The sequence below is a fragment of the Haplochromis burtoni genome, unplaced genomic scaffold, assembly GCF_018398535.1.
Source record: "Haplochromis burtoni strain Fernald_Lab_line unplaced genomic scaffold, NCSU_Asbu1 Contig_459, whole genome shotgun sequence".
Classification (NCBI taxonomy): Eukaryota; Metazoa; Chordata; class Actinopteri; order Cichliformes; family Cichlidae; genus Haplochromis; species Haplochromis burtoni.
Window position 1 is genome coordinate 342597 of NW_024582820.1, and position 23296 is coordinate 365892.

General features: G+C 47.4%; 1 protein-coding gene across 2 annotated transcripts in view; it reads right to left on the reverse strand.

Moving 5' to 3' along the window:
* Nucleotides 1–23296, reverse strand: part of LOC102297081 (spectrin beta chain, non-erythrocytic 1) — a 113262-nt gene that overhangs the window by 12410 nt on the left and 77556 nt on the right. For both annotated transcript variants that reach the window (XM_014341190.2, XM_042213604.1), the window contains 24 exons: nt 22216–22353; nt 20547–20667; nt 20222–20437; nt 19722–20141; nt 18398–18600; nt 18140–18230; nt 17887–18033; nt 17268–17531; nt 15685–15909; nt 15080–15169; nt 13813–14091; nt 12143–12273; nt 11862–12066; nt 11311–11685; nt 10951–11037; nt 7462–7619; nt 7188–7326; nt 6978–7062; nt 6702–6898; nt 6520–6614; nt 6111–6165; nt 797–999; nt 491–664; nt 278–320 (listed from right to left, as the gene is read on the reverse strand). In XM_014341190.2, the coding sequence (XP_014196676.2) occupies nt 278–320; nt 491–664; nt 797–999; nt 6111–6165; nt 6520–6614; nt 6702–6898; nt 6978–7062; nt 7188–7326; nt 7462–7619; nt 10951–11037; nt 11311–11685; nt 11862–12066; nt 12143–12273; nt 13813–14091; nt 15080–15169; nt 15685–15909; nt 17268–17531; nt 17887–18033; nt 18140–18230; nt 18398–18600; nt 19722–20141; nt 20222–20437; nt 20547–20667; nt 22216–22353 (4141 nt within the window). The remainder of the gene's footprint in view (nt 1–277; nt 321–490; nt 665–796; nt 1000–6110; nt 6166–6519; nt 6615–6701; nt 6899–6977; nt 7063–7187; nt 7327–7461; nt 7620–10950; nt 11038–11310; nt 11686–11861; nt 12067–12142; nt 12274–13812; nt 14092–15079; nt 15170–15684; nt 15910–17267; nt 17532–17886; nt 18034–18139; nt 18231–18397; nt 18601–19721; nt 20142–20221; nt 20438–20546; nt 20668–22215; nt 22354–23296) is intronic.

Below are 23296 nucleotides of genomic sequence, written 5' to 3' on the forward strand. Positions count from 1 at the left end.
TTTTTTTCACTGATGCATTTCATTGTTATTTAGGTTTGTTTGTCTGGTTAATGTACAGTTTTTAACTTTGATCTGTTTTCTACTGGAAAGCACTTTGGTCATGTTGTTTTTAAAGTGCTCCATAAATAAAGTTGGATTGTATTTCCAATCCAAACAAATAAATGATCGACATATTTCTAATGTAAAGCAGATATAAGACCAACAATAACAGCGATGTTGACTAAAACTGAACGACGCACCAAGCACTGAGGCTGAAATACTGTGTTTTAATACTTACATCATCTTTGGCTTGGAAGAGATACTCATTGCCGTCAGTGAGCCTGCGGAGGTGAACACACACATTAGCAGGAAGTTCAAACTGCGCACGCTGGCGTCTGTCAGGTTCTTTCTTTAAATGAAAGAACTGCAGCGTTTTGCTTAAAGCTGTCTGTGATGTGTTTCTGACTGCTCCAGTATAAATAAAGCCTTGTTTATCAGGTCTGAAACTCACTTCAGCTTGAAGACGTGCTTCTTCTTCTTGTAGTCCAGCGCCACCTCGCAGACGGCGTCCTTCAGGCTGATGGGGATCTCGCTGTGGTAGGGAATGCCCTGACTGGCGCTCTTCTGATCCTTGTAGAAACCCATCTCCTGGAGGTTGATCACACAGTACACATTGTGCCACGACCTGCAGGGACACGAGCAGACGTCGACCTCATCGCTGAGCTTTATTTTCTTACAATAACAGCAGCTCACAAGCGCAACTTATTATTATTTGGGTTATTATTTCTTTCCAGGTGTGTCTGCAGGTGATCCCCACCTGTTCGAAGCCTTCTTGTTGTGCCCCTCCCACTCGTGTTTGCGGTGCAGGAAGGTCTCCAGCAGGGGTTTGGGGGCGTCAGGTTGGGTTTTGGCCGGCAGGGTCGCAGCTTGGCTGGGCTTGCCCTTGCGAGACGCCCCCGGAGACCCAGCGAGGCTGGGCTCCGACACCCCGTTCACCACCTCGGCCCCGTCCACGTTCTCCTGGACACAGAAGAGAGAGTCAGAGGAGAAACTCGTTTATGAGTGAAATAAGAATGAGAGCTGTGAATCAGAGTTATGAGAGCTGCAGCATGCAGAGCAGTTTGGACAAACTAAAACACGAGACCAGAAGGATTCGACTGTCGGCCTCTCCTGAATCTACACTTATCTGCCCTCGCCTCACATAAAACTCCTAAAACCCAACTGATGTCAAATATTCCAGGATGACCAATCCTGGGAAAATGCAAGCAGATTAAAGTGGACTAAACCAAACCAGCTGAGGGAATCCATCGGGTCCATCTACTCTGAGTGGACGGATCTAATCATCTCGCTCTCTGTTGCCTTTAAACTGACATTCAGTTCATGTCAGGCCACATGATTGTTGTTATTAATTGCCCCGATGCAGGAACACCACATGCCTGCGGTCTGCAGTATGTCTGTTGGCAAGAACTTAATTAAAAACAAGTTAATCCAAGAAAACTGGCGGCAACACCTGAGGCTCAGAGGTTCCAGGGTCGTCACCACTTTGGCCAGCCGACTGGTCAAGTGAATTCATTCGAACTTCCTGTCATACATCTCCTGTTCCAGTGGTGGGCGCTCATATTAAACATGACCAACGTCTCTACTAATGAGGAAGCAGTAATGAACCATAACCCTGCAGACTGCTCTGAGCACCATCTCATCCAATTTTTTTCTACAATTGGATCTGGATGATGTCAGAGAGTGAAAGCCCCACCCACTGGCTGGTCCAAAGGTCAGAAATCTTTGGACCAGAAAAAAGGTGGGTTAATGGGAGAGTGGCCCAAAGTAATTTGAAGTATTGATCATGCAAAGCTACCCTAGTATGGTCCAAGTATAACATGAACAGGTCACCTGTATCAGGTTAATAAACCCACTTTCCTACCTCTGAACTGTTCAAACCAACACAACTATGCAGACTTCTGATTGGCCCACCGAGCCTCTGACATCAGCTACGTCAGCCTCGTACAGCAGCGGTTTTTTAGCTCAGTGTTATTGGGTGTGAGCTGAGCTGAATTTCAGCAGTGATTAGAACAACACTTGTATTAAATATTAAGATTGCAAACATGCTGTGATTACACTCTTTACCACATGCACAGTCCCAACACCACTCAGAAACGCACAACACGGTGGCGAGCGTGAAGAAAGAGGAGGACAGGGAGAAGCCAGCACAGGTGAGACCAAAAAACACACCAAAAAAAAAATCTCAAACAATTATGGACAAAATTGCTTGGAAGTCATTACTGGGCGTCATTGTTGGTGAGGGGAGAAGGCGATTGGCCTAGTATCATAAACAGATTTGACTTTTTCCACACCACACCCACTCCAACCGGATGCTTATTACCCCGTTACTGAGCTCTTCAAGGGATGGACGAATGGGCGGTTCGAAGGCCGGACCGATCCTGGACCGATCCCGGGAGCTTTAACTGAAGAGCTGGACCGATCCCGGGAGCTTTCATTTAGATCTCACGGAGAGCGAAACTGATGCTTGAAGACTTTACTGGGCTCGGGTTATCCTCTGAGATTTTACTTGAGTGTTTCCTCACGGCTTCAGCGTTCTGCTTCTCAAACATTCGACCAGCTATTGAAGGGATTTGTTAGGACTCGGATGAATCCTAGGAACTCTCACCAAAGGACAGTCTGGATCAGATGTAGGGGCCCCAACTTACTACTATTACATATATGTAGTGCAGCAGTTTTTCCTAAGAATTTTACTTGAGCCTGTTAAAGACTAGACCAGATCCAAGTGGTCCTGTTTCAGTGTTTTCTCCACCAAATACAGGGCCACTTCAATCCAACCAACTATTCCTGAAGAACGATTGAAGCCTGGCGCAGAAGCAGGTTTTTGTTTGATTTTTAAACATTTTTGCACCTGACAGCAAAGACCATTTTTTACTGCTTAGCAGTCTTTCCTTAGAACAATTACTTAATGACTGAAGAGCTAAACCGATGCCAACAGCCATGCGATCCTCCAAAGACTGCGCTGATTTTGTTATCATTGAATTTAAACTTGAGCCTGAACCTTTGGCGTGATAGTAGTCGTTAGAAACTAACCTTCTTAGCGAATTATAAACTTGTACATAGAAGATAATTTTCAGTAACTTGAAGGATTAGATCTGTAAGCCTGTGCAGACGTTGTACAGATTAAATCCAAACAGGTAAAACCAGACTCGCTGTAGAACAAACTGTTTCTCTTCTTTACAGCAGGAATGCTGATTTATTGGAGTGAACTGAAATATACTGGATTTGTCAGTGGACCAAACACTTTGCTTATCTGATCTTTTTCTTACAGAGCCCTGCAGGGGACATGGGAGAAAAAAAAATTAAGACTGAATTAAGACTGACTCTTGCGGGATCTCGCAAAAGTGCAGATCCGCATTTCGGCCTTCGACCTCCCGTTAGCTCGAAGCTAACGGGAGGTCGAGACCTACTACAGCCGGGAGGAACACCGCTTTCCCGGCACATCGTGCCTCGACCTCCCGGTCGGCTTCGAGCCGGCGTCCGAAGAATGCGGCTAAAACTTTTGCGAGATCCCGAGTTTTGCGAGATCCCGAGTTTGTTTTGCGAGATCCCGAGTTTGTTTTGCGAGATCCCGAGTTTGTTTTGCGAGATCCCGAGTTTGTTTTGCGAGATCCCGAGTTTGTTTCGCGAGATCTCGCAAAAGTTTGTTTTGCGAGATCCCGAGTTTGTTTTGCGAGATCCCGAGTTTTGCGAGATCAGTTTGTTTTGCGAGATCCCGCAAAAGTCCATCTTAATTTTTTTCTCCCATGTCCTCTGCGGGGCTCCGTATTTTCTTGACTTTGTAAAATAACTAAAAATATTTCACTAAAGGAAAGCCCCCGGATGAAAACTGGTGAAAAACATTAGATGCAGAAACAGAACATCCAACTGAAATGCTAATGATGGTGACAGCATGCAACACAAACACCAACACTGTACATGGAGAGAAAAGTGAAAAGTATGCATGGACAACACGTGGACTGGTTGGTTCTGACGGGTTTATTGGGGAATGTGTGTTAGTCGGGGAACGACTGAACGAACTGCATCTACATGCAAAAACAAACCGTGAACAGGAAAAAGGAAACGACAACAGTAAACAATGAAAACAAGACAGGAAACAGCGTCTCAGTGATACAACAGCAATGAATACAATGAGGAGAAACTCACACGGTGAGACGTGTGGCGAATCAGTTTTACATGAGGAATGATTTTAACATGGATTGTAGGTGCAATGAGTGCATGTAGCGAGCAGCAGTGGACGTACACTCAGGGGCCGAACACAGCGGAGCGGCTACACAATGCCAGCTATGACCTCAGCGGGAACACAAGATTGATTTTAAGGCAAGTTCAAAAAGTCCGATGGCATTGGCCTTAGAGTGTTCCTATTAAAGTGGCCACTGGGTGTATGTCACAGTATTAACGTCCCTTATGAGGAATGGGTTTCTGACAAATGAGTCGTAAAGGCTGTAAGTACGACATGAAGGAAAGCTGGAGGTGAAAATGTAAGTCCGGGGCTGCCTCTGGTGTCCACTGATGGAGTTCACTGTTAAACAGTGCAGTTATACATGTGTTACTATCATCTTTCCCTTTAGTTTCCACTTTGTCAGCTGATAGATCAGCTCTTTAATTCGGTGTAACTTACATTAATGCACAAATATGCTTTTAATGGTTTTATAAGTACAATATTAAAGAGATAATAGAGTGTTTAACAGAGTTACATGAAAAGGATGGACACGTGTTTTATGAATGGTCTGTGGACGTAGGCACAGGTGGAGCGGTAGGTGCACCTCTTTGTTTTTTGATTTTTTAAAACTTTGGCATCAATGAGACTTTAAATATAACGTCACGTGTTCTTACAAACAAAAACTAACATGAGTCATGATTTACTGTATTTAGTGAGCAAATCACAACAACAGGCTGAAGGCACCTCATACTGGCTACAACCTGTATTACTGTAGTTACTTTGTTATAAATTTACATCATTAATATTTTTATTTTACTTTTAATTCAAGACTTTTTTGCTTCATCAAGATATCTTTTCAAACTGTGTCTATTTTTATTAAGTTATTTAAGGTATTTGTTACATATTTCATTTCATCTGTTTGGAATCGAGCGTGAAGTACAGACTGACAACGTAAAGGTTTCTTCCTGTTCAAAGGGGGTTTGTCCTCCCCGCTGTCACCAGAGTGCTTGCTCATAGTGGGTCATGTGATTGTTTTTCTCTGGGTTTGATGCGACTGTTCTGATTTGGTGCTGTACAAATAAAACTGAACTGGATTGAAAGTCTTACCAATCAAACTAAACTTAAAGGTTTTATTGTAAGACAAGAACAGTAAGACGTGCTTCTTCTTAACATCAGGATAAATCAGCCTCAGTTTTAATGATTGATAAACTGATTTAAGTTGTCTTTGGTTTTGTTTGAGAAAAAAATCTCTTCTATGAAAATGGAACAAATGCTTTAAGTGGCAGTTTGTGGCTTTAAGGCTAATTCTGAGTGTCTTTCTGTTTGTATCCTCAGTCATTCATATTCCACAGGGTGAGTTTATAAATGATGACATAAACCAGCAGGAACATAAGGAACTGAGGGGAGAGGATGACAGGAGTGTCGAGCTGAGAGAGAGGAAGAGGAGACGGAGGGGAAGACAAATGAGGAGTGGATAAAACTCTGGTTTGTTCTTGTGTGTGAAAGTGAAAGAGCAGAAACACTGCTTTCCTCCTGTCTTTGTCCAGCCTGAACAAACTGGAACGTCAGGGAAGTTTGGTTCATATTAAAAGTTCCCACCAAAGTAAAAGGTCTCAAACTCAAAGGTGATGCTGAAGTGCAAAGGCTGCATCTGCAGGCTTTCTTAAAAACAGCCCATCAGCTGTGATTCCTCATGTCAGTAAACAAATATCAGAGAAGAAGATTACACCTGGAAAGCTAAACTCGTTTTAAAATAAGACATTAATAATCAGAAAGGAGCAGCAAACGATAAATGCTGGAGACTGATGCGAGGACGTGTGTGTGATGTGGGTGCAGCTCAGGGTGCAGCGGCGCCCCTGCGGCTCTGCAGGGTGCCGCTGTATTTCTGGTAGGTGAGTGAGCGGTAACTAACCCTGGGAGACTCCTGGTCAGACGGCAGCCCGTTCTGAGACGCCGGCTCGCCCGCCCTGCAAAAAGCACAGCGACGCAGAGAGTTAGACGCACCTCAGTGGCTTCGTCCGGACGAACTCGCTCAGCTGGCGAAGTTAGACGATTAAACTGAAAACCTTCATGTGAGCGCGGCGAGCAGGCTGCACGGTTTAGGTGCAAACATTCGTTAACAGCTGTAACAACAATAATCTAAATATTTGTCACAATAACACAAACGCCAACTGTACATGTGTCTGTGAAAAGTGACAGGAGAAAGGACTCTGACGATGACACAAAGCTGTTCCTGAGGAAATACGGCCGAGTCTTAAACACGGTCAAAACGCTGCTTACAGCATCCAGAAGTTTCCGACACAAAGGAAACCTCAAACTACCTTTGAGCTGCAGCGTCGGCGGGCTGGGCCTCAGCGGGCGGTTGTCTCTTCTTCTCTTCTTCCTCTTGCCTTCTTCTCACTTCCAGTAACTCCATCTGGAACCAGAAGAACAAAGTCAACGTCTCGTTTTTCAGAGCTGAGGTTTAATCCGGTGACGGCGCTTTCTCGTGGCGCGCGCTCACCGTGGTCAGCCTCTCCAGCGCAGCGAAGCGTTCCTCCCAGGTGGCGGCCGACTTCTCGAAGGCCTCGTGGCGTTTGATGAGTTTCTCCACCTCGTCCACGCTCTGCCCCATCTCCCTGCTGGACAGGTAGGGCTCCTGTCCCAGCAGCCACGCCTCGGCCACACCTGCGTCCCGCGAGAACTGGTGCACCTCCAGCACTGGAAGCAAATCCACACCTTAGACCCAAATCCACCCGCTCACCTCGGACTATAAACTGAACAGCACGGAGGCGCTTACCCAGTCTAAGCCACTCCCATCTGTCCTCCCACTTGTCAATCATGTCTTTCCTCTTGTCCGTCAACTGAAGCAACTTTTCTTTAATCTGCGAGGAGGAAAGATTCAAAAGTTCATGACTTCAGTAAAGCGATGACATCAAACAGAGTAATGAAGGATTTCGCGGCAGCTTTGGCGTGCTCGCTCCGAGTGAGAAGTGTGAGAAGTCTCCACCTCCTCTGAAGCGTAGTGCTTCCTGGCCAGCAGGGCTTTGCCCAGCTCGATGCAGGCGGTGAAGCTGTCGTTGCGGGCGTCGATCTCCGCCTTGATGCCCTGGTGGTTGTTCATCAGCAGCTCCACGGACGACACGTCCCTGAAAACAAGCACGGCGTCACATGAGCGACGTTTCTGATCCCAAACATTCAGAAACATTTAGGATGAGTTTTATAATAAACCTGTAAAGGGATACAGTCATTACAGGAAGCTCCGCCCCCTCCGTGCCTCCTACCTGGGCTTCTCCTGAGCCTCGATGAGGCGGATGACGTCTTCCATCCACAGCATCAGGTCGCGCACCATGCTGAAGAAGCGGAACTTGTCTCCGGTGTCGACCAGCTTCGCCCGCCGGCCCTCCGCCGCCTCCAGCAGGTTCTTCCAGGCCTCCAGCACCTGAGGGGGAGGAGACAACAAAGAGCGACTGTCAGCCCCGAGTGACGAGAGGCTCAGAAGACCTGGTTTAATTAATGCAGGCTAAAAGGAGCCGGCTGGGCCTCTGAGAATCAGGGAGGGGGACAGGAAGTGATGACATCCAGACTCAGATCATTACGGGGGGGAGGGGCAGTAGATCTAGTGTTTCAGGCGTCCAGCTGTGCTGTCGGGGAGCGTCACAGCCTGAGGGCGCAAATAAAAGCCAATCCCAGCAAATAAAAAGTCATACGTGCAGACTGCAGAGGCCAAAGCTGGAGAGCAAACAGCAGCACTTCCATCAGTTATTACATCAGCTGTTATCTATTTATTCATGGCTCTGTTCGGATTCCAGACGATGACGTAAGCAGACAGGATATATCATCTATCTGAGAAGGAAGCGTGGACTGATCCTGCTTCATGCTTCAGGTTCATATCAAACACGATCAGGTTCTAATAATACGGTACTCTGGGATCTGTATGATGTCACAGAGAGGGGATCGCAACATGTAGCCAATCAGTTCAATGCTGTTTTAAAGTGGGAGGAGCTAAAGCAGTTTCAGATGGGATGACCTGGGGGGGGGATCAGATAAAGAAGGATTATTTTGAACTGTGAATCATTCAAAGCTGCTGTAAGAACGAAAACATTGCTTTCACACTAACTGCTGAGCTGTCTTTAAATGTACCTCACATATTACTAATGTTAAAGATTACATTGTTTGTTACTAACTGCAGAAACGTGCGTTTATGTGAATCTGCACATTAAAGTCCATCAAACTGATCGAATTATTTGGGAGTTTTTATTAGATTTTGTCTTGTATTTGTAACATTTTTCGATGAATCCAGGCTGCAGATGTTTTTACTATGTTTGAGGAGGCGGGTTGTTCGGGGTGAATGCTTACAAAGCCGAACAGCCCGGCTGACCGGCATCGTTTCAGAATAACCCCTCTGACTCTGCGACTCGTCAGCTGACGGAGTCGTGGCTGCGGAGGACTGCAAGCTGAACGCTCTGGTAGCTAAAGGTGCAGGAAGACGGAAACTATTTAAAAAGAGTTTGAAAGAAGCTTCGCTGGAGGCCAAAACTGTCAGCCTGTCGTCTTCTGTCTCTGCCGAGTCAGCAGACTCAAACTACGAGCAGCGCTTGTTTTAACCCCCTCTGCGGCCCAGGCGAGCGGCGACAAAGAACAAATGTTCGGAGCGTTTGCGGGAAACACTAAGCTGCATGGGAAGGACTAAAATGTTACTGCGGCTCATCAACATTTTAGTCAGACTGGAGGAAAGGAAGCCTAAAACTGCAGCCAAAATGAAGACTGATGCAAAGCCGACGTTTGTGGTAAACAGAGTCTCACCTCTCCCTTTCTCCTCTGGGCGGTCAGGGAGGAAACGGACATACAGGGAATGGTCAAAACACAACGCCATCAAAAACACTCAGTGCTCAGCATCAACAGTCCAGCTCCAGCAGGGCGGGACTGACACGAATACGGAGCAAACCCAGCAGCTCGCACGAAGCACGGCTCCACTTTATTGGAGCGTGACGTTGCTCTTCATCGCGGCGAATCCGAAACCCGAGAGCCGAACTGACGACAAGTCCGGGATTCTGCTCATCTGGCTTCACTTATCCCAGTGGGCTCAAAGGTCACATGACAGCCAGTCGGCATCTGACCAATCGGAAGCAGGAACGGGTAAGAGTTTCAGCACTACAGCGCCATCATTCGTTCTCCTAACAATGAAGGAACGCCGACAGCAGGTCGGCCTGTTTAGGATCCTTTTACTATGTTAAAGGTTACAGAGCGACATCGTGTTTACAAAGCACAAATAGTGACGCCGTATCGGCACCACACCCCCGTAAAAATACTAATGCCAGTGCCAAGAAATGATTCCTCGCATTTAAACTGCTATAAATAACTTGTTGGTCTATGAAACAATGTATCTCTCATAAGCCTCAAACAACCTGTCACAAGGCAGTGACGTTTACGTATCCTTCATTTATCCAGGTGAAAAGTCTCGTTGACGTTTAAAATGTCTTCTTTCAGAGCGATCTGGCCAAGAGGATAATGCACATAATGCAACAGAAAGCACCAGAGTTCTGCAAACATATTTGAAGTGCACAAAAAGCTGGATTGTTAGAATGTGATTACAATAACAGAGTTATGTGTAACTTTAAAATGTTACATTGAACCTCTTTGTAAACCCTGTTTACCAACATAAAGATCTTACACATGAAAAACACACGGAAACGTTGCAAATCCCTGTTTGGCAAAGCACCGGACCGCCAAACAAAAAGAGGCGGAGCCACGAGGTGTGCGAGCTGCTCAGCTGCTTCTCTTTCAGCCCAGCACGTCGCCTCCTCTCTGGAGTCAAATCCTCATTTGAAGGTTTTTCGCCAACGTTTAATTAAACTGTCCAGATTTACAGAAACGTGACGCTGAGCCGTTTGAGGACACGCGAGAGCTGGAGGTGACGAGACTGCCTGTTCCTCGCCTGTAACCTCAGCTGACGGGCAAAGATGGAGTCACGCTTACACGTTTCTACAGCTGCAAAGAGTAAAAACAGTTGATATGAAAATGAGGCTTCGTGTCGAGCTCGACGGGCGCACGCAGCCGTGACTGTAGGAACACGCGCGTCGTGAACAGAAACCTTCACACAAAGACGCTGATCTGAGTGAAACGTGTTAAAACTGCACATCTGGACTCTGTCTGTTACACTGCTGCACACTCGCATAAAAAGTGATTAAAAGCATGAAATTTATGAGTCCAAAAACGATCCTCGCCTCAAACTGCAACGCCAGTTTCTCCGTTTTGGAAAAGTGGGCGGAGCAATCAGATATTAAACTTGCATTTTAATGGAGAGCGGTGAGCCGTGCACGATTCTGCACGCCGCGCACGGCAGCGACCACGCTCCCGTTCACCTCTGACGCTTAAACCCGAACTCTGGTTTTAAACGATTTTTCCTCATTATGGGAATAACACAAAGCTGGAAGTGTGTTCCCAGGATTTTGACCATGCCCTGTAACATCCTAAAATGTTTCTGGGAGTTCCAACGTTCCCTTCACCTCTCGATCTGTGACTCCAGCTCGTGTCCGAGTGTCTCAGAGAGCTAAAATTATTCATGTGACAAAGCGGCTGAGCTGCGCAGGAAGAGTGCGGTGTTAGTGCGGCAGCAGTGCAGCATGCGCGAGGCAAACAGCCTTTTAAAGTGACGTCACGACATCAGCGCTGCGTCCAGCTCATTGGTCAGTAAGAGGAGGAGGAAGATCAGGGCGAGAGTGAACCGATGTGGTTTCTCTGCACCTCTGCTGCCCGACACCGAGGCTCACCTCTCCTTCTCGCTTCTGGATGTCGTCGGCTTTGTCTCCGGCGTACGCCGACTGCAGGCGAACGGCGTCCTCCTGAAGCTGCCGCACCTGCGAGGGAAGCAGCACGGAAACGTTTCAGCATACGGAACAGCTTAAAAACACACGAGGGAGGAAAAACTGAACATGAAGCTACAGAATCAGAGCCACGACAGTCTCCATCAGCATGCTCTAAATAACGTCACTGCCTTCATTTCTCATTGGACAATATCAGTTTATGAGTTTCTGATCGTTCAGCGAGAGGCAGACTGAAGATAATCAGGACGACCTCGTTTAACGGGACGAGAGCTCGGACAGGCTCGGCGGGAGACGAGAAATATTCACCTGCGTTCCCAGCGCCTGAATGTCGTGTTCGAAGGTGGTGTGCATCCTCTGCAGGGTCTCCACCGTGTTCTGGTCTCGGCCCAGCTCCTCCGGCAGCTTCTTGTGTTTGTCCAGGATGCGGTTGAGGATCTCCTTGGCGTCGTGGTAGAATTTGTGGAGCTCGTAGGAGGCGGCGAGGATCTGCGTCCGTGTGTCGATGAGCTCCAGCAGGTCGGCCCAGGCCTCGTTCAGGCCGTCCTTCCACTCCGCGATGGTGGCGGCGTCGCCGTGGCCGGTGTTGATCAGCTCGTCCGCCAGCTTGTTTACGCCGTCCACGCGCTCCTGGCCGATGTTGCCCGTGTCGCGGGCGAATTCTCTGAAACGCTCCTGCAGCATCTGCAAGAGGAGAGGAAATAGAAATGGGCACGCTCACAAACGAAGTGCTGCCTTAAAGTCTTTGTGACGTCCTGTTTTCACTCGTTTTTATATGGACACGTCGGGTTTTTTATGCTTCCATGAGAACCTCAGAGGCGCCTGCACGGCGCGAGGAGGCGGCTGATCGAGTAACTCACGGTGACGTGCTCGTAGTCCTGTCCCAGCTCATGCGATCCGGCCACCACCTCCCTCTCGGCGATCCACTGCTCGAGGTCGTCCACCTCCCGGTTGAGCTGGAAGAGGCGGAAACGCTCGTCCAGCTTCCCGCGGCGCTCCTCGGACAGATCCTTCAGGCCGGCGTACAGCTTGTCCACCTGAGACTGACGCATGCCGATGCGCTCGCTGCAGGACAGATTTAAAATCCTCATTATTCGCCAAGTTCATTCCTCTCTGTGACAAAGCAGGAAAACGACCTCACCTGTCGGGGTGCCCGGCAGCCACCAGGCCCCGGCTGGTGCTGGACAGCTGGTGGACGGTGTCGGCGTAGTCCTCCACCGCCTGCTCCAGGATCTGATGCTTCTTCAGCATGGCCACCGAACTCTGCTCGTCCTATAGACGCACACAGGCTGATTTTAGCAAAAGCAAAAGCTCAGATTTCTCTGGACTTTCCAACATGATTCAAAAAGAAACTAAATTAAAGAATCAGAAACAAGAAGTGAGAAAGGAGAGGAGATGCTGAGGAACAGAAAAGTGAAGGCAGTGGAAGGAAAGCTGAGAAGAGTCGGGACTGCTAAACAGCTCTGACAGTTTCCCCTCACCTGCAGAGTTCACCTGAGACTGACGCCACAGAAAAACCAAAGTGAAAACATCACCTGCCTCCAGAGTTTTTAGAGTGAGCTGAGCAGCAGAAACAGTCTGATACAAACACAAAAGCAAAGAGAGGAAACGGGAGGTGCCCGAAAACCAAGAAAGAGGAAGTTTTTAGCCATGAGGACAGAAACACGGACCGGCCGACTCTCTGTAACATCGTCTTTATTTATATCGTGCAGGATGTTTCCTCGAGATGGTTCAAAGAGTCGAGGAGTGTTTGAGAAAAGCATGAAGCTGTTTAAAGATATTTTACAGCAAAGTTAAAAGGTTAAAAGCTGCAGTTCCTCCAACGTCCACTAGAGGCTCCAGCAGTGAGTCTGTCCCCGTAGACTCCCAAACATGTTCACAGCCTGACACACACTCTGTTCTCTGTGGATCATTTCCCCCCTTCATAAAAACTAGATTCAACTTTTGTTACAGATTAAAGATTAAAAGGAAGTAAAAGACAGGAAGTAGAATAAGAGTCTCTATATGCTCTATATGCAGTTCATTTCAGGAGTGAGAGACAGATATAACAACTGCTTCATAACTCACCGGGTTAAGTTATATTTAGGCTTAAAACTTGCATTATTAGGGGCGTGGCCTCTTTGACTGACAGGCGGCTGTAGCCGCTAGCTGTCTGCTAGTCCTGGTCTGGACCGTGTTAGCACAATAACCCCACAGCAGCCATATTATTGGTCGGATAAAGATGCTAAAAGTGCTCCAACAGAAGAAAACGGAGCGTCTGAGAAGTCTGAGCTCCAGTTTGGATGCACAGTGGAATTCTGATCAGCAGGTGAGACGCTCCCACAGTTTGATCACCAAACTTAACTCAGTAATCTGGCCTTCAAAACATCTAACAGTTGAAACAGAACAGACACCCAGAGAGAGATACAAGGAAAGCCTCAACAAACATACAGCCAATGAGATTAAGTGGCTGTAAGATTTTCATTAACGTCTTTTTTCCTGCTCAGAGATATCCAACGCTGCTCTCTAAAGCCAAGAGGACCGGGTCAAACACACTGTGCCTGAATGCAACACAGGGCTGCTGCAGGGCAGTCAGAGAGAACTGCAGGAAAAGAATCGGGGAAAATGTTGTCCTTAGAGATGCTTTTGTTCTGAAAATCTGAACACATCCACCTCCAAAGCTGACTCTGTTTGGTAAGAGGATGTACTGAGGTGCCAGTGCACTAAAACCTGACTCAGGTTTCCATCACACAGCCGGATCTCGCGTGTCAGAGCTCTGTTAGTTTGAAAGCGTCCGTCTTCTCCACACCCCCCCACGGCTCCTCCCCTCACCTTGGCCTTCTCCTCTGACATCATGTACAGCTCCTGCTCACTCATCCAGGCCTCGGCTTCGGCGGCGTCAAAGTAGTACTGCTGCGCCTCGTGGGCCTCGCTGAGGCGGGTGTGGCGCTTCTCTGTCTCCTTCTTGATTTGCTCCCACAGCGACTGCAGGTCGGCGAGCCGCTGGCGGATCAGCTCGGTCGTCGGGCTGTCCTCGCGCAGGACGTGTTGGCTGCGCTCGAAGATGTCGTCATAGCGAGGCTGGTGGCCCTGGATCTCTTTCTGCAAGGTCTGTGAAGGTCAAAGGTCACAGAGAGGATTATATGAGGCTTTACTGCTTTTATATTGAAATATTGTAAAAATCCCAAATAGGGATGGGTACCGGTATCTGTTCTGACATAAACGGTAGTAACCAGACCGAAAAGCAGCGCACATTTCGGTGCTTTATTTTCCTGAGCTGTGATACACTTCTAGCCAATCATTTTACGTTTCCGAGGATAGTAGGCGGGGCCAGGTACGTACGTTCTTTTAGAGCAGAGCTACAGATTAAAAATGCCCAAGGCGAAGCGGTCAAAAGTCTGGCTGTACTTCACAGCAAAATATGCAAACTCAGCAGCAACAAGTGCTTTAAGCTGATACTGTGATACTGTCAAAGGAAGTAACACCTCGAATCCGATGAAACACCTGGCGACGCATAGCGTTTTTTTTTAAAGCCGAGAAATGCGCCGTATTTGATGGCAGCAGCCGTTCTTCTCTGCGTGAGTAGCTTAATGTTGTTCGTGTGTAATTTACGTTGAGTAGGCTAACCACGTTATTACATTAATGCATGTAAGGTGAACTAGCAAACATCATCATAGCTACATGCGGCTGTCTTCTTGTTTGATGGCAGATGCTCCCTTCACCCTGGCCAAAAAGGCTAAAATGACCAAAGAAAAAGTGGAAAACAGCTAAACATGAGAGGTTTTTGGACAAAGTTTGTGTTTTTTCCATTGTTTAAGCACTGCTTCCAGCCAAGAGTGATACCATATATGCCCCATAGCTGCAGAAAAGGCTAACATTGTTATCTTTTTACAAAAAAACAGCTGAACATGAGAGGTTTTTGGACCAATTTTGTGTTCTCCATTCTTTAAGCACCGGCACCGTTTCAAAAGTACCGATTTGGCACCGGTATCAGATAAAACCTAAACGATACCCATCCCTAATCCCAAACAGGAAGTGCTTAGAAATAAAAACCATCAGCGTGAAAAACGTGCAGTTTGCAGGTACAGGTGAGGCGTACCTGGTTCTTCTTGATCAGGAGCTGGACCGTCTGCAGGTTGTGTCCATGGTCGGTTGAAGTGGCCAGAGGCATCCTCTCCTCCACCCACAGCTACACACACACACACACACACACACACACACGTACACACACACACACACACACACACACGTCACCTGTTATTCCCACATCAGTGTTATCAGTGTGACTGCAGCAGCTGCTGCGACTTCCTCTCTGACGCTTTTACTTCTGGTTCCTTCTCAGAAACGACTTTTAACAGAAGTCGTTTCTGAGAAACGTGGAGACGACGTTTGTGTTCATGTTATTAAAACATGTGTGTCATCGTTAAAGGACCAAAATCACATTAAAAATTACATAAATTATTTATGTACTTTTTTGTGTTGTTGTAGTATTTAAAGGATATTTTCTTAAATTTTCCATTTCATGCATTATGACTTTTTTTGCTGAAGTTTTTCTTTGATTCATTTTTATTCATCTCCAAATTCGTTTACTTGTAATGTTTCACACAATATAATACAAATTAATCCATTAATGTTGTATTTTACTAACTTTTTGTTGGGCCCAGATGATTTTCACCTTCAGAGGTCGTTACATTAAAAACTTACGATCTCGTCCTCCACGTCTCGGTTGAACTGGTGGATCTCCCGGGAGGCCATGAGGTGGTCTCTCCTCTTCTTCAGTGGTTCCTGGAGCGTCTGGAACTTCCTCTCCACGGTGACTCTCTGTCCATCCACCTCCTCGGAGCCTTTCCCTTCCTGGCTGAGGGCCTGTGACTGTTTCTGCAGCTCCTCCACCTCCTTCTGACGCACATCCACCTGGCTCTCCAGGATCTGCAGGAGGACAGTTTACAGGTGAGACGGGGAGAAGACGCCGCTGCAGCCACAGACACGAGCGCAACCCCCCCCCCCAGAAAATATGTGAATAAGACAAACAGTTTGTTTCAACAGAGCTGAAAGTTTTTCTGATATTCGGTTCAATCGTCGGCACGATGTTGCTTTATTTGCATCTTTTTGCTTTAACGAGGAAAATGAAATAATTTAATAAAATACCTTCAGAAAATATTCTGATGAGGAGCAAATGCAAAGCGAGAAATATCCACCGAAAAATCAAAATATTAAAAAATGCAATAAAGACCTAACAACTAAATAAAATCAACAGCAAAAAGAAACCATAAACAAAAATAAATAAAATAAATAAGAGAAGCTCAAAACTCAGTTAATGAGTAAAAATGCAAAACAGTCAAAAATAGAGAAATAAATCAAATCATAACGTTTGCATTAAAAATAGAATTCATGTATAAAAAAGACAATATTAAATATAAATACTTTAAATTAAAAACAGTGTTGCTCACTGAAGAACCAAACAGTGTTAAAAAATTATAAATTTAAAGAATATAATTTTAAAAACTGGTTCTGAGGCCTCGTCTTATTTTCCTTCAGTATTGTCAAAAATGTAAAATAAAAAAATCTCCTGACGTCCGAGAAGCGACTGACAAACACAACGAACGTCTGCAGCAGAAACAGGACAGCCTGAACTAAAATTAGAGCAGCGAGGAAGACGAGGAGGAGGAGGAGGTTTGTTTTCCTCTCTCTCTGGTTGACAGATCAAACACTGCTAATGATCTCCCTCCAACACCACACACACGCTCCTGTTTTACCATCTCTGTGAGGACCTCCCTGTTACTCTTACATTAATAAAACCATCGTCGGCACCATCGAGGACCTCCACCTTTAAAACCATCATCAGTGGAAAAACGGCGAGGTCCCCACAAACACGGCTGTCCGCGCTCTCAGCGTGGGCTCGACACTCCAGTGAACGATTACGTAAGAGGAGCGAGTGTGAGGCTGAATTATGTAAAAGCTGCTTAGAAAGCATGGCGATGGAGGACTCGCAGTAACGACGAGCTTCGGATCAATCAATCAATAATTATCTGATTATGAAAAAAGCTGTTTCTGTGCAGAATAACACGAGTCAGGGGCGTGCCTAAAGAAGGCGGGGCTGGGGCCCAACCCGCCCTGCTGTTGAAATCAAAGGTCCAGGTTTCTCCTCCTCCATGCATCACTGCAAATACCAGTTTACAGGGAAACCCTCCGACAGCTGATAGAGTCAATAATAACAAAGTGTTTTTAGCCAACATCGTGCAGATATACAGTTTATAGTTCACACTGAAAGGAAACCTCGTCCTCACCTGCTGCTTCTTGAGCAGGATGTTGACCGAGGTGAGGTCTTTGCCGTAGTCGTCCGACTGCAGCTGCGCCTCCAGCCCGCCCAGCCACTTGTCGAGGTCGGCGCAGCTCTGCGTGAACAGCTCGGCCTTGTTGGCGTCGAACAGACACTTGGCTTTGGTCTGCGTGGTCGACTCCAGCTCGTCCCACATCGTCTGCAGGGACGCCAGCTTCTCCTTCACCATGGCCTCCGTGTCTGGTTTCTCTGCCATCAGCGTCTGCCCGTCCTGCGGCACAGGAGATTTCAACCAATCGTCAGAGCAGAAAACAACGTCGCGTCTACACCTTGAGCCGAGCGGTTGGTCTGGACTGGACAACGCTCCTGAGTTCAGGGATGACAGCTTAGAAACACGGCAGCTTTAAAACAGGCGATGTCACAGAGACTCTTTTACATATTTGTGCTGATATACGAGGATGTGCGACGTTTATGCTGCCAACTGAAAATGATGCTTTTGCTCTCTGTGATGTCACCCAGCACCGACCGGCTGCTCTCGTACTCTAACAGTTGCTGGGCTCATCTGTGCTGCGTACTTCAGTCCACCGATTCCCCCCTCGGTCTGACTCCGCCTCCTCCCTGCTCACCTTGTTGATCTTGTCCAGCCACTCCTTGTTGGACTGCAGTTCAGCCATGAAGGCCTGGTGCTTCAGCCACTTGCTGTGGAGGTTCCTGGCCTCGTCGTACGACATGTCCTGAGCCGTCAGCATCTTCTCGTTGATCCACAGGGACAGCTGAGGACACACAGCCGGCAAACGAGCTCAGACACCAGCAGCTGAAGCAGAGGCTAAGCCCTCCGCACTCTGGATGTTTCGTGTGTTTTGAATGGCGGCGCTTTACCTCCTGGCAGTCCTGCAGGAACTTCTGCAGGTCTCTGTTGTCCTTCAGCCTCGTCAGCAGGTCGCTGGCAGCCGCTCGGTTCTTCTTGTGTCTGCAGAACAAAAGTTATTTTGTTTCGTTTTTCTGCAGGAAGGTTAAAGTTTGTAAAGCTCACGTTTCCCTTTAACATCGTCACATGTATCGTAAACAGGAAATCATCAAATGATCCTCCCTCCCTTCCCGGATCGATTTCTCACACACTGACAGACTCTTGGTCACCTCTGGTCGATGGAGTCCACCTTCTCCTGGATGCGCTCGGCGTTGATGTTGTCGTCAGCGACCAGGCGGCGGCCGGTGTCGACCACGGCGCCGATCTTCTCCTCGTTGGCGTCCATGGTGGTCATGAAGTCCTCCTGCTTCTTGATAGCAGCCTCGGCGCCCTCCAGGGTGGTGGGCATCTCTGTATGAGCCAGGACGTACTCCTGGTGGAGGAACGCAGAGGAGTCGTTAAAAACTAGCATCTGGATGATGTCATAGAGAGGGGTGGGGCTTTTTCAAGCCTGCTCGAGGGGCAGCCAATCAAAACAAAGTCATCTTAAAGGGGTTGTTTCAGAATGAAATGTAAGAACAATCTCAAAACCATCGAACTTCTACGTTAAAGTGAAGGAAGCAGGCTGAGGTTGTTACACTGAGATGATCTCCGCCTGAGCTACAGCCACCAGGCTCCAGCTTAAACTTTAATTCGTCTGATGTAATCCTCCCATCTCCGCTAACTAATGAGCAGCCTGGCTAAGCACAGCCTTCATCATCATCATCATCAGGATTTCCACCATTTTGCCAGAGGAGGAGAAGACCAAACACAGAGACATTACCATTTGTTCTGGAGTTTTTATTAATTAATGTTCTGTGTAACTGGTAAAAGAAACGTAACATGTTCTCTTGAAAACGTGTGAGTGAGCTGAAGCGGACAGAAATGAGTTGCTGTAGATCACACGCTGAGGGTAAACACGTGGCTGTAATGGAAGCTTTTCACCAGCAGGTGGCAGCGTGTGACCGGAGAAAACAGCCGCACGACCAGAAACGTTTCTAATCGGAAGTGTTCGAAATCACAGCTGATGATTCTTTGAATCCTGGACTGTGACGCAGGCCGAGGCCTCTGATCGCACAGCGAGCGCCATGCTCACGCTGCTCACCTATCACAGGGCTGGCTGAACTTCTGAACTACCTCACGTCACTCTCGTCTCTCAGCTGAGCAGCTACTTGAACTTTGACATCCTCTGCGGGACGTTTGAGCTCTCTGACTGTGTGAAGCTCAGAGACTGAGGCGTCTTGATTTGACTCTGACTCTGACTCACCGTTTCCAGCTAAAGAAGCTGGATTCTGTCCCAGCATGCACTTGGGGTACAGAGGGAGAGATCTGGGCCAAAATCATGTGACGGTTGTCGCAGATCGGAGACTGTGAGCATCATTAATGCGACGGCGGTTCACTCTGTGCTCACATCACATGACCCTCTGAACCATTTCCTGTAGTCTGGTATCCATGGTAACTGAGGTTTCAGATTCTACACCGCGGAGCACAGGTGAGATGGAACGGCGAGCTCACCTGGTTGTTGAGGAAGGCCTCGGCCTGCTTGGTGTCCCGGAGGAACAGCTGGTAAGCGTGAGACTGGGACAGCAGGTTCTGCCGGTTCTCCCACATCTTGTGCAGCTCGTTCCAGCCGGTGTCCAGCGCCTGCAGCCGCTGTCGCAGGAACATGTACTGCGCGTCGGTCTGGCCCTGCGTCACCATCTCACCCATGTCCCTCATCTTCTGGTAGTCCTCCTCATAGTTGCGGATCTCGTTCTTGATGCCCTCGTGCTGGGCCAGCAGCTTCTCGGCCTCGGCCAGCGTGTTGGGCATGTCCTCGGAGGCGATGACCGTCTGCGTCCGCGACAGCCACGACTGGAAGTCGTCAAGGTCGCGCAGGAACTGCTGCAGCTTGCTGGCTTCACCCAGAGACTCCTCCCGGTTCTTCAGGGTGTCCTGAAAACAGCCAGGAGATGATTAGCGGCACCAAATTCTCCGTTTGGTAGTTGTATACAGACACGGGGAGAAAAGCCTACTTTCATCTCGTCCCAGACGCCGGTGATCTCAGCCAGACGCCCTTTGATGGCCTCGGACTGTTCCGGGTGTTCGGAGCCCAAACGCTCCGCCTCCTTTCCCAGGTCGCTCAGCTTGTCCTGGATGGCCACGAGGTCGCGCTCCATCCCCGTCAGCTTCCTCTGCAGAGCCATGACGCCGGCCAGGTCGTTTCCCAGCTCCTGGGTCGACTCGATCACCTGCACACAGACGGGGGGCAAAAAGATCGATCAGGCACCACAGAGTGGTTCGTGTAAAAATCACGCCTCTCGTCGTTCGCCGGTTTTGGTAATTTGGCTCTGTTGGTACCTTGGTCTTCTCTTTGATCCAGGACTTGGTCTCGTTGCACTCCAGGTGGTAGTTCTGGACTCCCAGAGCCGAGTTCAGGCTTTCCTTCTTCTGATCCACCAGATCTCTGAACTGACTCCACCTGGACACAGAAACACCGTCAACTCTGATTCGATTTACCTGCTCAGGAACGGTTTGATGCCGGTTAATCAGATCAACCCTGCAGCTCACTTATTATCAATTTTACTTTGATGTCATTTAAACTCATTTTATTTACATTCTCAGTTTTAATAACAGCTTAACTCTGGTTTAGCGCCAACATTTGTTTTACGTTTAATGTTGAATATAAACCAACATTAAAGCTTTCTTTATTCTATGATTACAAATGTAAACCAAAAATTACGAGATATTCTGTTGTTTCCAGCTTTAGATCCAACCAGCACTGATCTTTAGTGTAGTTTTAAAAATCTGCTTCAGTTACTCAGACTTCATTAATCTCACATTTAAGTATGACTCCAGTTAGCACTCTATCCAAATCTGTTCCCTCTGGAGGACGCTGTAAAAGCTTCAAAGGAGCCTGAAACGAGTCAGGGAAGCTTATTTCAGACTGATGACAGGGATACTGAGGTGAGCTGCTGAACCTTCTGTCAGTTAGCGCTGCTGTTTTTGTTGCTGTTAGCTTCTGTTAGCTGCTGCTAGCCGCTGTTAGCCAGCATTGGTAAACCTTTCTCTGAAGTGAAGCTAACATTGTTGGACTCCTAGACTTTAACTGATTAAGTGTTCATATGATGTGAGAATGTAGCCAAACTATTTATCAGAGGAAAAGTGTCATTTTTAGGACACTCGAGGCTAACATTAGCTCACAGATGCTAGCTTATAACCAGCTGATGTTTAGCCAGCCCTCTATGAGGGCAGGGTCACATGATTAATTGTGTCCATATCGGCGGTACTGCGTAAGTAGCCGGTCTGTAACCACACACATAAACTGATTAGACGTCTCCGTCTCTGTATTCAATATGGCGGAGCAACATGTATTTTTAATGCTGATAATAATCAATGAATATTTATGAGTAAAACATTCTTTCCTATTAAATAACCTAAAATAATTACCAGTATATCTTTAAAGTGTCTTTATTGACATGAACAGACTTTAATAACCGCGGGGTTGTGTTCAGTTTTTCTGTTAGCTTAGCTCAGTTTATCAGGAAGAAACAGCTTTGAAGCCGACCAGGATCCAGGAGTGTCTGGAAGTTTTTCCACTGAGACGGAGCAAAGCTGGTGTTGCTTTATAAATATTTCATATCAAAGTGAAATAAGAAAAGTTTAGAGAAATGCTTTCATGTTTTCAGCCAAACATCACAAACGTATCCAGATGCAGACCTGCTGGATACACGGACCGCTCTGGTTCAATCAAAGCTCTGATTGATTATTTGTCATTTAAAACAGGTAAAAATACATTTAAGCCTCTTTTTAACCTCAGTCCAGCTTCACTTCCTGACTCGTCTCTGATCAGCTGCTAAATAAACTTTTCACTGTGACTAAAAGTTTGTCAGCTGACCGACGTGCTCGCGTTCCTCTCCGCCGTCTCCTTCAGTCTCAGATCTGTTTCTTTGTCGTTTTTAATCTCGCTTCCTTCACGAGTCTAATCGCCGTGCTGTCATCAGATTCCTGATAATCCCAGTTTGATTACCTGGTGTTGAGTTTGTCCTGCTGGGCTTTGATCTCCTTCTCGCTGGGATGTCCACTGTGGATCAGCTGCCTGGCAACCTGGTTTACCACGGCAACCCGGGACGCCTGGCTGTTCATCTCCGGCTCCAAACTCTCGAACCTGAACAGAGACGGTTAGTCGGACGTCACGAGGATCATCAGCATGAATATTTCAAAAAGATGGAAACCCTGTGAATCCATATTGCAAACAACAAACAGCTGCAGGACAGTTTTCTTTGTCCTAACGGCCGATCAGGAGAACCAGGATGAGAGGTCACAGGTGTGAGCAGGCGGGCTGCTTTAACTCTCCCAACAACGTATCAAAGTCGGATTTTACACCAAAGGTTTGAGCGGCTGAATCTGGCCATGAAGAGCTTAGAAACACTCAAACAACGACAGTTAATGCCAAAGAAAAGAGTTTCTGAGGTGGACCTGTTCTCATTTACAGCTCCGTGTCTTTATTCCTGCTGCAGAGATCAAATTAAACCTGAGCTCGTAAAACTCCAGTTTTAATCAGACTCCGGTTCATTCAAAAAGTTTGCTTTCATGGGGGCGTGCGATGGGTTTGACTGCTTTTATAACACAGGTGTGTCTGTCGCTGTAATTCAACCTGCTGACTAATGGTGACCGGTCCAGGGTGTGTGCCACCTCGTGCCCGACCCCGAAGACCAAACGAACCTCCCCAAAACTCTCAGTGAGTTTAACGATGCAGGGAACCTGCTGGAGTCTGAGCCTGGTCCTCACAAGTGCAGTTAAACAAACACACACACACTTAACCAGCATCTGGGATCGGATCCATGTGACGTTTTGTGGTCGAACAAAACAGAGACAAGCAGCTGAAAACCCGAGAAGAAGGCTGCTGTGAACGAACCATGTAAACACACACACACACACACACACACACACACACACACACACACACACACACACACACTCTCATAAGAACCTGTGTCTGGTGCTATATGTTAAAGTTTACTGGTCTGTTCCCACAGCTTCCACTGCTGGAACATTATTTCTGGCCCTGCTGGGAGGAGAGGGCAGAATATTTGATGGAGCAGTAAAAC